This window comes from Gasterosteus aculeatus, chromosome 15, assembly GCF_964276395.1.
Source record: "Gasterosteus aculeatus chromosome 15, fGasAcu3.hap1.1, whole genome shotgun sequence".
In the NCBI taxonomy this organism is placed as follows: domain Eukaryota; kingdom Metazoa; phylum Chordata; class Actinopteri; order Perciformes; family Gasterosteidae; genus Gasterosteus; species Gasterosteus aculeatus.
This window is the reverse complement of record NC_135703.1, coordinates 11,207,567-11,220,095: the sequence shown is the minus strand read 5'-3', so window position 1 is coordinate 11,220,095 and position 12,529 is coordinate 11,207,567. Positions and strand designations below refer to the sequence as shown.

Genomic DNA, 12,529 nt, shown 5'->3' with positions numbered 1-12,529 from the left:
AGCAGTACACTATAACCGCCCCCCCCTCCTCCCCCTCCCTATACACAAGCACCATCTCCGTTCCTTTTCTTTGCCAGTTCCTCTTCTTCAAAAACTCCCTATGAGCTCCAAGTAAACTTCTCAGATGACCAAAAAACGCTCCCACCGTCTCACACAGACAGTCATTTGTTTGCTTCTTCCATCTTCCTGTTATTTTCTTTTCGTCCCCAAGCTTTCCTTTATCGCTCCTTTTATCCCCTTTCAAGCCGCCCTGTGCCAAAAAGGAGAACATTCTGTCGAAAAGGTCAACACTTCCTTTCCTCAGTTGGCTAAGAAATATGAAATATGAAATCCAGAAAGAGGAGCAGTCATCTCTGCCTCAACAACAAGCTGTAATATTAAAAAAAACAGCTCTGCGCCTTTAAATCATGTCGCCATCGACTGTACTGGAATAACCCCACAGAACCAGAAACATGCAGGTCAGATTAGGCTGCAGTGGAATGTGATCTCAAATTTCTCTTCTCATATTTGCAAAAAATAGAAAAAAAGTGTACAAGAAAGAGACGCCAACCGCAACTGTAAGGTCATTGACCTCGAGTGCCACGAACAGATTTAGTCGCCTGTGCTCTCAGCGTCAGCGCTGCCACGTCTCCCCGCGCCGGCTCGGCTGTTGGGGCCTTGCCTCTGATTTATATCGGCTGGCTTCTTTGTATCCATGGAGATTAATGGGTGTGCTCTGACAGGTGCAGAGAGCCCTGTATTAGTCTGTCAGCAGCAAAATCAACAATAAACACATGTGCGCATGCAAGCACACGCGCACCAACACACACCAACACACACACACGGATGACAATGCTACTGCCAGTGTCAACCCAGAGGGCTTTGCAAAGCTTCCCATCAAAGCCACGACAATGCCGAGGGAAACGCAGCTACACATCTCCGTGGAGCAGTGTGTAAGTAGTTGTGTTTTGAAGTGCATTGTCTCACTTGTGTGTGTGTGAGGGAGTTTGGCTTGTTTGTAATTTGATTGGCAGGTTAATGAGGCAAGAGGTAAAAGGTCGGCGCTGAGGAATATTAGCATAAGTGCAAGAGTTGGTATTGGGTGTCAGAGAGCTATTCCCAAACTCAGCTGTGACCCGCAATAGCTCAACATGCCCCCAGGCCAACTAACAGACACACACACACACACACACAAACGCACACACTTGGCGGAACACACGTCCATTCGAATGGGATTCTTATCAACACACCTGTGCACACGGATGCACGGGCGCATACGTGAAGGCCCACATATACGTGAAGAGAGGAACGCTAGAGGAACACAGGCCTGGCTGAGCACATATAAACAAACACGAACACCGCCACACACTCACAACACACGCGGACACGTCCAGGTCCATTTACACTGTGGCGACAGTGAGTCTGTTAGCGGGATGCCATAGTACAGAGGGGGGGGGGGGGGGGGGGGGGGGTAACGACACCGTTAACACCCAGTGTGGCAACAACGCAACCTACCCCACCTTACCCCACCCTCCACCCCCCCTCCTGTTGGGCTCCAATCAGCACCTCTCGTTGGGTTTTTTTTTTTTTCTGCCCCCCACACGGCAACAACTGTTGTTCACCGCTCCCAAAATAACACAGTGGCCAATCACAGAGCGGGAAGAGAAGTGGTGGTCAACGTAGAACAACCATAGGTGGATGACGGACACTGAGAGGGGGAGGGGGGGGCAAAAAGGGGCCACGGATGCGGGAAGCAGGATGGCGAGAGATTACAAGAAGTGCGGAGGCAGAGGAGCAGGAAATAAAAAAAAAAAGGATAAGAGATACAGAGGACGAGTAATGATGCGTTTGCTTGCTGGCTGTGCTCTTCTGTGGCAGCTACCATGGTAACCTCATAAATAGTTGCCCTACATATCAGCAGGGCATAAGGTTACACAGCTCAGTAAATTAACACAAACAAACAGCAGCGGGAGACTTGTTTGTGGAGAAGGAGGGGTGTTGGGAGAGAAAAGGAATAAGCATATTAGCAAAGGAGAAAAGGAAACATAAGAATTCGATGCTCCGCCTCGGTGTTGATAATGGCCGGCTGTCTCTCACAGATAATTACCTAAATCCACAGTGTGCTGTTAAAAACCCGCGTCAGAGACAAGCTCAGGTAACCCCCCCTCACTCACGGCAGCGTCAGTATGTTATGCACACCACGTCACAAACAGACGCACACACACGCCCCAATTGCCCGCTCTTTCCCTCTGTAGCACAACCCAAAATTACCTTTAAGTATTCCCCAGAGTGGAACGGGGAGCCAACAAACTCACATCAAGTCAGAAACCAGGAAGAGAGCCACTCCTAACACAATGAGCTGTTCTGTTCCATGAGTCAGAGCACCCGCCTGTTTTATTCCAGCCGCGATAGGAATGGGCCCATGATTACAGTGGTATCAACCCCATTGTGTCACAGCGATAAAATCCTCGCCCGGGCGTTAAATATAACATGTACCGAAAGCCATGAAAGCTTTTTTCAAACAAATTGGCTATTCTCAGTGTAACGGTGTCAATCACTCTGCTCATTGGTTTCTGTTTGTCCGTCTCTTAGTCACACTCAGACTTTGCCACTAATTGCTTCTGACACCATGGCAACTGTAACATTCAAAATACACGTTCTGATGATGTCGCTGTGTATCATGATTATTATCATCATCAGTTTACTCATAATATAAATATATTTACTTGTTACATAAATAATTTAATCAAAGTTGCGCAACATGCAAGTTGTATGGTTTGCTGACATTACCTATTCTAAAACATTACCTATTGAAAACACTGCACTGCTAAAATGTTTAGTAAAAGTCCCCCTGGCACTCCGATAGTTTGTGCATGTGTCAGTAGCTTCAACTGGAAAATGTGTCTTTGACTTACGCGGATGACCTCTGGGGTCTGCTGGATGAGGAGGGTCGAACCGGTGTCTTTCACGGCGACGGGGTCGCCCACGGCAACGCCAGCGTCTCTTGAGGCAACCACGACTGGGATTTCGATGGGGGCCGGAGCGTCGGGTGCAGCTACAGGTGTGGGTTCAGCTGGATGTGTGGAGGAATGCGAGCTGGCGGGTGGGGACATTACAGGGGCAGGGATGGATGTTGTGTCAGTCTCACCTGTACAGGCTTCTGCAACTGTATCTGCAACCTCAGTTGTAGGCTCAGGTACAGGGTATGTGGGCATCAGCTTGGGGGCAGCTTCTGGTTTTGGTTCGGGCAAAGCTTTGGATGTAGCGTCGCACGCGACTATATATGAAGGTGTCGGTGCAGGTGAAACTGCGGGTGTGTTTGCGAGGGAGTGTTTTGGGGGTATAGCTGGGATTTGTGTAGGCACATGTGTGTGTACGGGGGGACCAATGGGAGCAGCTGGTGGGCTTGTGCTCTCCACAGGCGTATCAGCCCTGCATGCGGTGGCCATGGTATCCTGCAGGAGCCTCATCACCTCCCGCTCCTTCCCACTGTTCCTCTCAGCACTCCCTGTGCTGCCCGCCCCGGTATCCACCAGCTCCTGGGCGAAACTCTCGATGCTCTCCAGGATCCTCAGCAGCAGTGCCCCATCCTCCTCCTCTCCTAACACGGCTTCACTTTTCTCTCCCCGGGGAGGAGTGGGACTCTGGGGAGACCTGGTGGTAGGGCCATTCACCACTATGTGGTTGGCAGGCTTCTGGACTTGGAATTGGGACAGTGTAGGCTGACAAAGGCCCTCGCCGGAAGTGATTCCCTGGCCTCCTCCTTCTCTCTTCCTGGTTTTGGCTGGAAGCGGAGGCTCGGTGTTCCTGGGGTGGCTCATACTCTGGGAGAGACTCTCTAAGTCCATCAGCAGCTTGTCGATGTCATCATTCCTGTGCGAGACAGCTTTGGGTGCTGGGGCCGTGAGCGGTGCAGAAGGCCAAGTCGGGCTGCAGTCAGTGGTGGCCGAGTTACGGAGAGTGCGTGCATGAGACAAGTGCGTGTGTTCACCCAATGTAATCCCATTTTTGTTCTGGGTAGCACCCACCACTCTAGATGGAGTGTGTGCCTGTTGTGAGATTTGTTCCGGCGTCTTCCCCACATCCGCCTCCTCCTCCTCCTCAATATGAAGAGCCTCCATGGGCGATGCTGGAGGGGCGCGCGTGTACAGTGGGGTGGGGGAGGTACGACAACGGGACGGAGAGTGTGTCGGAGAGAAGCCGCACGGAGAGCATGTGGCAGACGGGGGGGACAGCGTGTGTTGTGTGACCGAAGAAAGATGTTGTAGTCCGTTTGTGTGTGCAGTGGCTCGGGACGGGGAACTTTGCACTGGTTTGGTATGGATGGAGTCTGATTTCAAAGAAGACAAGGAGGAAGACGAAACAGAGGAGAGGGTAGACGATACAGAGTGAGGAGCTGTCTTTGGGAGGGGAGGTGACATCACCACATCCTCATAGCGAGGCGGCTGCTCGTTGCCAAATATTGGAGAGTAAACGCCCTGCTGGATGGAGTGAAGAGTGCTGACCAGCTCAGCCAGATCGCTGTGCCCGCTTCCGGGCGCACCCTGACCCCCTTGCCCAACGCCTCCCAGGCTTCCGATGCCCTCTAGCTCCAGAGGCAGTCTCTTCAAATAAGAGCTGAGTCGGGTCATCACGGCCCGATACACACTGTCGGGACTGGCTCCGCCGTCTTCGGGCCCTCCTCCGGCTTTGTGTCTGATGCACTGCTTGATAATGTCGGTGCATTTCTTTAAGTCTTCAGAACATTTGAGCAGGATGTCGAGGCAGGCGCGGATGTCCTCCCCGCCCGCTCCCCCGGTTCCCGCCTCCGCCCGTGTCTTCTCCAGCAGACGGGCAATCAAGTTCTCATCTCCCAGAGTGTTGCGGTACAGGGAGGCCATTGTGGTCAGGCTTTGGTCTAAAGACCCGATACTCAGTAGGCTGCCTGTTGATCCAGCACTCAGCTTGGTGATGGCCGACAGCGTGGCCGTGCTGCCCTTCAGCTTGGTCTCCTCCAGGCTCGCCACCTTCCCAGGCACAAATGGTGGGAGGTTCTCATCATTAGGCGGACCCGTGCCGTTTGTCATGCCGTTAGCGGTTCCGTTTGTGGTGATGTTGGAGCTGAAGTGGCCATAGATGATCTCCAGGTCGGTGGAGCGACGGCTGAGCGAGTCGGGACGGACCTTGCGACCTTTTCGAAAGGTGACGTGGCTGGAGGACGAGAGGCGGAGCTTGTCGAAAGAAAACTCCTTGAGCTTACCGCTGGCGAGATTGATGGCTTCTTCGGTAATGTCCTTCAGACTGCCAGAGGAGCTAAGGTTCCCGGTCGACCCTCCGGCAATGGGGGCTTTTTTACCACGCCATGTGGGGCTATCCTCCCCTAAATTGCCACTGCTGTCTGCCCTCTCTAAACCCCCATTATAGGTTCTGTCCATGGTAACGGTCACTTTACCGTGGTTGTGGAGGTGTTGAGAGATCATGTTATGGGAGTGCATGAGCGAGCTGTTGGCGTCCGTGTATACAGTGTCAGGTGCAGCAAGCAGCTCAGAACAAGTGCCGCGGTGTGCGACGGTACAGTCCAGGCCCTGGGACAGCGCCCCACATGGCCCCGGGCAGTAGTGCACAGCATGGGAGTGAGTGCGGCGGTCAACTACCACACTGTTGTAGCAGCTGACACTGCTCACCACTACGCGATAGGCTGCAGCCATGGTGATCAATGTCCTTTAGGGCATAAAATAACACCAAAGCTTAAAACAAAAAACATATAGCTTGGACAAAAACTGGATGGATTAAATGTCAAAAACTCATTCAGTGGAGAGGAAAAAATATAGTCAATTGGTTAGCTTAGAAAACTTGTTTTTCAACTGCATAGTGACCAATGTGAGAGGTATGTCAACACTGTAATAAAGAATCGATCGCCTGACAAGAGGTGCCTTAAAGCAAGAGTTTCCAAATTAAAAATCCTTTCATGCTGGCATCCGAATGAGCTTTAAAAAGGTTTTCAAATTCCTCGTCTGAGAGTTCTGGGCCTCTTATTAACAGCCGTACGGTCCCTCCTCTCGGCACAGGCACCGTCTCCGGCAGCAGCTCGTTAGCTGCTAATGACAGCTGTTGAGGATGGCGAAAGCGGAAGATCCAGCTGGGGTATCACCCGCCCCTGCGGAGAAGCAGCCCCAGGGCCGCATCCAAGGCCAGCGAGGCCTCAACATCGCCCCAGCCGAGGCTCACCCCCTGGAGCGAGGAGGGGGGGGGAGAACAACCGTATCTCACTCCGTGGTCTCTCAAGTCCTGACGGGGATCACAGAGGCTCGTCGAGTCCAACACAGCTGCAGAAGAACATGGAAACCGACCACAGATGGCCGACTGCCTCCTTCTTCCTGTGCGCTTGTTTCCGTGTCTCCGTCGGCCCCCGTATTCACTCTGGCCCCTTCCGTCCCCCGCTGTCGGCCATGTGTCAGAGGGCGTGAACGTTTCTGACGGGAGGACACCACCTGCGAGTCAGCAGAGAAGGAGGCGGGAGGGAGGGAGGAGGTTGCAAAAGAGGGAAAAAGAAAAACAGAGGAACAGAAAGTAAATCATCAAGAACTGGATAGATGTGAATGATAGCGCATGTGGGCGCATTTGTGTGCATATCATCCAGATGACAGCTAATGAGCTTATTCATGAAAGAAAAAAAAAGCATTTAAATTCCAGCCGCATCAACCTCAGAACCACAGATCATCAATATTAGAAGGAAAGGCGGAAGCGAGCCATTAACGCGTGAAAGATTTAAACTCTAAAGTAGAAAAGAGATGCGACTTGCTCTCTCGTCACAGCAGAGAACAAAGTGTGTCCTCTGACTCCGCAGACTAACAACGCAGCGAAAGAGAGGCACAGTGTCGTAAGGAGAGAACACACTTTCCAGTCATACATTTTTTTTGGCCATTCTCGAGCAAAGTCCTGTACTAGATTTAAAGGGCAACATTTAACTGCTAGTGCTTCAGAAAAAGAATATGGCTTACGAACCCTGCTAAGGCTGCATAATTACTCTACCTACACACAAAACATTTTTTTTCCAGCTCGGATCCATGCAAAAATGACACCATAATTACTTTTATGTTTTAAAATAAAACAAGAATAATAATGTAATAATGATCAGTCCCGCAATTACAAATTATATTTCGATTGAAGTATCAGTTAACCTTCAAGTTACAATTTTATAACTTAGTTAGCAGATATTGGACCCTATTTTAGAATTCAGAATTTTATTTGGCGGGAACAGAACCAGAGTATTTATATACTGTATATTCTTGTCTCATTTTAATTCTTCAACTGCATCAATACATTTATTTGTTTATTCCTCCCTCTGCATTCCCTCCCCCTCCGAACTACGTCCTGTATACACACACACACGTGTCATTAAAATACCGTGGTGGCAATGCACAACCACACACCTCTCTAGACCTCAACCATACAAACAAACTGTGTATTAATAGAAACTACCAAGTACATTGTCAGTGCAAATTTCAAAAACATTACATACAGGCATGTAGCTGAGGCATGTTATTTGACGCATGAAGCTGAGGCATGTTATTTGACGCATGAAGCTGAGGCATGTTATTTGACGCATGAAGCTGAGGCATGTAGCTGAGGCATGTTATTTGACGCATGAAGCTGAGGCATGTAGCTGAGGCATGTTATTTGACGCATGAAGCTGATGCATGTAGCTGAGGCATGTTATTTGACGCATGAAGCCGATGCATGTAGCTGAGGCATGTTATTTGACGCGTGAAGCTGATGCATGTAGCTGAGGCATGTTATTTGACGCATGAAGCTGATGCATGTAGCTGAGGCATGTTATTTGAAGCATGAAGCCGATGCATGTAGCTGAGGCATGTTATTTGACGCGTGAAGCTGATGCATGTAGCTGAGGCATGTTATTTGACGCATGAAGCCGATGCATGTAGCTGAGGCATGTTATTTGACGCGTGAAGCTGATGCATGTAGCTGAGGCAGGGCTACAGCAATAACCAAAGGAAGAAAGAACCATACTTAAAGGTAAACACAAGTTACTGTAGATGCATTGCGGACATTTGTCCCATCCCAGGTTCTCGGGGGAAATATGGAGCCGGACTTTCCCACTTCAAAGTGCAAATAAGAGCAACTAGGAGGAGGGGGAGGAATGATTGGTGGGGTTGTGGGTGGGGCAATGTGGCTGGCAAGATGGGGATGGGGCACCTGGAAAAACAACTACAAAGTAATTGCATGGGAAGAAACAGGCGGTTGCCTCATCTTTCGGTCTTGCTTTCTCTGTCTCTTCTCCCCACACAAACACAACAGCTGGATGCTGCTGATTCAGTCTCTTGAGCAGGAAATTGCACTTCCTGGCAAGCTGCACTTGAAATCTGGACGGACAGTTAGAAATAGACTATCGTGGGTTAGTAATCACGCACACACACACACACGCACACACACACACACACACACACATACACACGCGCACTCTTTCCTCTATGCTGTTCACACATTAAATCTATGTGTCCATATCTTCCCAGTGATATCAAGCATGTAAACAAACTCCACCGGTGTTTACAACACTGAACAACCTCCACACACGCATGCACACGCACACTGTACACCCACTCACCAATGCCTGCACATTCCTCCTGGACACACACATTAGAGAAAATGAATGATTCAGTATTAAACGCACACACATACTTGCCTTGCAAGAAAACATGAAAAAGCTCATATAAACTATAAACTCCAAATACAGGTATCAAAATGGTTTGTTTCATTGCTAAAAACAACTCACAAACAATCAGCTTTATGTGAGGTTTCCACAAATTCAATTAGCAGAGAAACTCTTATCATTCTCCTTAATCCTTTGCTTCCCAGACCTCCTGCTTCTTTATAATCTCCAAATGGTTGAATGGATTCAAGAGCAGAAGCAGGTGACACGCTTTTTCACCTCTCCGTCCTCCTCTGGCTTTCTCCCTCCTTCTTTCTCCCTCCTCCACCTAAAAGAAGGTGTCCCTTCAATGTGACCTTCACCAGGAAGCACTAAATCCCCAGAGGCCCCTTGTCACAACAGTCAGCCAAAACATGAATGAGCATGCGTGTGCGTGTGTTTGTGCGTGCACGTGCGTGAGCCTCCGCAAAAAAAGAAGGTGTGTACTTTGTGTGACTCTGCCCCCACGGGGGGGGGGGCGTCGCAAGGGAAGTGGGTCTTTGTTAAGGAGACGCCCCGAATAGGAAACAAACGCACAGCCAGGAGCAGGTCCGTACTGGCCCTCTCACTTCATGTACACAAACACACAGCTTGACGCACAGCCCCAGTGCTGCTACTGCCATCGCACGCTACGCCAACAAACACACAACAAAAATGAACCGAGAGAGACGAGCGTCTTTGGGGGAATTGACTTCAGCACCACAACAGTCGTAACAAAGGAGGGATTACAAGGTTTCATTTATCGAATTACTCGTGAGGAAAGAAGTACGAAATATATGGAAACGTTTTACTACAATGTGCAGTTATACACACGTATACACACGAGTTTCAGAAGACCGTGTCTGTCCTTCATCCATTCTTTCTGTCTAGAATTCTTTCTCTCACTTTTTCACTCTCCCACACGCCCAAACGTCCAACAAACAAACTGCAGTTCTGACCCAATTCTCTGCTTCTTTCTGTAATCCATGTATGAATTATTTATTGACTCTGCATGTTTGCACACACACACACACACACACACACACACACACAAAAACTCCTCCATCATATTTCTTGAAAATAAGAATCAAATAAATTCGAGTTCATTCATCAGCTGTGCATGAATCAAAACTGCCACCTAATGCTATTTGGCACAAAGAGAAAAAGTAATTACAGCAGGGAAACCGCAGGTCTTTGTCTCCAAACAGATAGATTTGATAAAAATGTTTGCAGAGGGTTCTGGTTGCCCAACAGAAAGCACAAATCCCATCTTCACAACACTACGTTTTTTATCTTACAATCACCCCCCTCTCGTCCGCTTTCCTGTGTCAAGTAGAATATGCGTAATTTAAAACACACCAAGAGGTGTTGCATCAACTGTGCCAGATGCACAAGGCCATCAGTCTTTCTTGAGGAGGAGCTGGAGTTTAAGCCGGCTGGATTGCATAAGAAAGGCCTGCTGGGTCCCTCACAGAGGGACTCAAGCAGCAGGCGGATCGGAGGATATCTGACACAATTAAACCCTAAAGTAAGAACGATGACATCCAAGTCTATTTAGGTTCTACAAGAAGCACAAATGTGAACGGAAGGACTTTGGGACTGAATAAATACAGGTGAGTGAGTGCGTATGTGTCCTGCTGAGACTTCTGGGATCTCTCGTTTTGTCTGCCAAAGTTATTGTCCCGGGGAGACCCAGGCCGCCTCGACCACAAATCACTGCACTCTGGAGACACACACACACACACACATAGCTGTTCATAATGAAACCCCGTCTGCAGGCTTGATAGAGCACGTCCCAGAGTAATACCACTACTCTTTATTGGTCAAAACAGCAGTGAGGGCTGAAGCCAGCTGAATGCAGGCAGGTCCGCGCCTACAGGCGCGGCTTTATAGAATCACTTTGGAGGTATTTCCCATGTAAACAAAGAGAGGAAAGGCGGGATAAAGGGAGTACTGATTTACATGTTTTCTGTTTTCTATTACTATTCCCCTCCAGGCAATAAAGTTGAACGGTATGTGCATTGCTCCAGGTATCCTTGGATGAGAATGTCCTCACACTGAAAATGTAACAGCGCCCGGACCATTACACATTACGTTTAACATTACGTTTGTCCAGCTCCAATAAACTGTATTATTTTTACAATTCAGTGTAACTAAAGTTGGCCATGATTATAATTGCCGTCTATGTGGGAGAAACCGTTAGCGGAGGGACATCAACAATCAGCAATTATTTTAATGAAGTAAAAGAAAAGCCCAAAATGATTGTGTACCAGTTTCAAAAGTGTCCACATGTGATACGTTGCTTTCTCTTTCTCTCACAGTAAACTGTCATCATCCCCCGTTTAATCCCTTTGTTGATTAATAAAGCATCGCTAAGCTAAGTTGTGCTAGCATCAGCTGATGGAGGCCGCTTCCTTCATGCTTTGCAGCGGGCCGCCATGGTGGGTCAGCGACTGAACCTGAGCTAACCACGGCTAACCCAACATGCAACATGCCTTCAAACTGCACACAGATCATCCATCCTTCAGTCCGTCTGTTCCTGGACCAAACTATTAATGGAGACTTCTTGAACACGTTTAGTTTTCAACATTTAGTTTTCAAGGACGTTGAACCGAGTGTTGTGAATTTCTTCGGAGATCGACGGGAAACCCTTTCAATCGCACTGGTCCTTTCTTTACACTTCCCTCCTCTCCTCATTATCCACCTCTCTCCTTCACTTAATTCTTTCCTCTTTGTCCACAAATGGCGGCACGCTCCCGCTTCAAACGCTGAGTCGGCACAAGTGCTCCTTCACAGTTCTGCAACTCCAGCGCTACACCAGCTGTTCGGCCAACGCTCTTCACATAGCTCACCACTTCATTAGTAGCCACACAATAGCGTCAAGGACTCCAGGACGCACAATCACACACACACACCATCTATATCCCCTTAGAGAAGCCGCTTAGAGCAAAGAGGATGTTTTTGTGCTCCTGTGCAAATGAACAAAAACATTGAGTCACGTCTTTTCTTATTCTTAAACGCTTCCTGGTTCAAAAAAGCGAGGCCTTGTAAGGCCACAGCACACAGTCGCACACGCATCCTGCTTTTTGTACTGCACGGGGCGAAAGAAAATACATGCCGCTAACAAGCAACAATTGTAGGCCACATGAGACGATTATGATGACGGTAAAAGCTGGCATCTGCTAAAAAACATCCCAAAAGAAGGTACGCAAAAACAGCTCCACGTTCATATTTGTGCACACATACATACAAATAGTACAGAGAGCACCCACACAAACATGCACAGCGACACACTTTCACACACAAAGACACACACGTAAACATATGCCAACTGTACCTTGCCTGGAGCTCACTGTGACCCGGCCTCTGCACTGTGCAACTCTAAAAAGCACATTTTGAGTGATGTCATGCTTTTGGCAGCGTTCTGCTGATGCACAAGGTGCCACACAGGCATCAGACAGCCGACACACACACATTGCACACACAAACATGTACGCTGGCACAGGAGACAAAGAACACACAGATGAACCTAATGTGATGTACCGCTGATGTACCAGCTGACGCCAACAACAACTTCAAACGAGAAACCACAAGAAAAAAACCACACACTGGAAGCCGTGCCGTGACCTGATGAGATGCAGCCGGGGTTCAACATCAATGAGCTGAAGCATTGTCAGTATCCGCCTAATAACTTCACACTCTTACAAAACTACACATACTTACACACGTGCATAACACGTATGTGAAGAACACACCGGATGCATCGAGCTGAACAATTTCCAACGTCCACCCCGTTGATTGAATGTGAATCTAACAAACGATTTAGCCACGCTACCAAAACAGCTACTATTACAAACAAAACAAACGCGGGACATAATTTAT

At 48.6% G+C, this 12,529-nt stretch overlaps 1 protein-coding gene across 2 annotated transcripts in view; it reads right to left on the bottom strand.

Annotated features, from left to right (window-relative positions):
• The window catches only part of ppp2r3a (protein phosphatase 2, regulatory subunit B'', alpha), a 46,342-nt gene that overhangs the window by 16,545 nt on the left and 17,268 nt on the right, over positions 1 to 12,529 (bottom strand). For both annotated transcript variants that reach the window (XM_078089635.1, XM_078089636.1), the window contains exon 2: positions 2,895 to 6,449. In XM_078089635.1, the coding sequence (XP_077945761.1) occupies positions 2,895 to 5,666 (2,772 nt within the window). In that variant the 5' untranslated portion in view covers positions 5,667 to 6,449. The remainder of the gene's footprint in view (positions 1 to 2,894; positions 6,450 to 12,529) is intronic.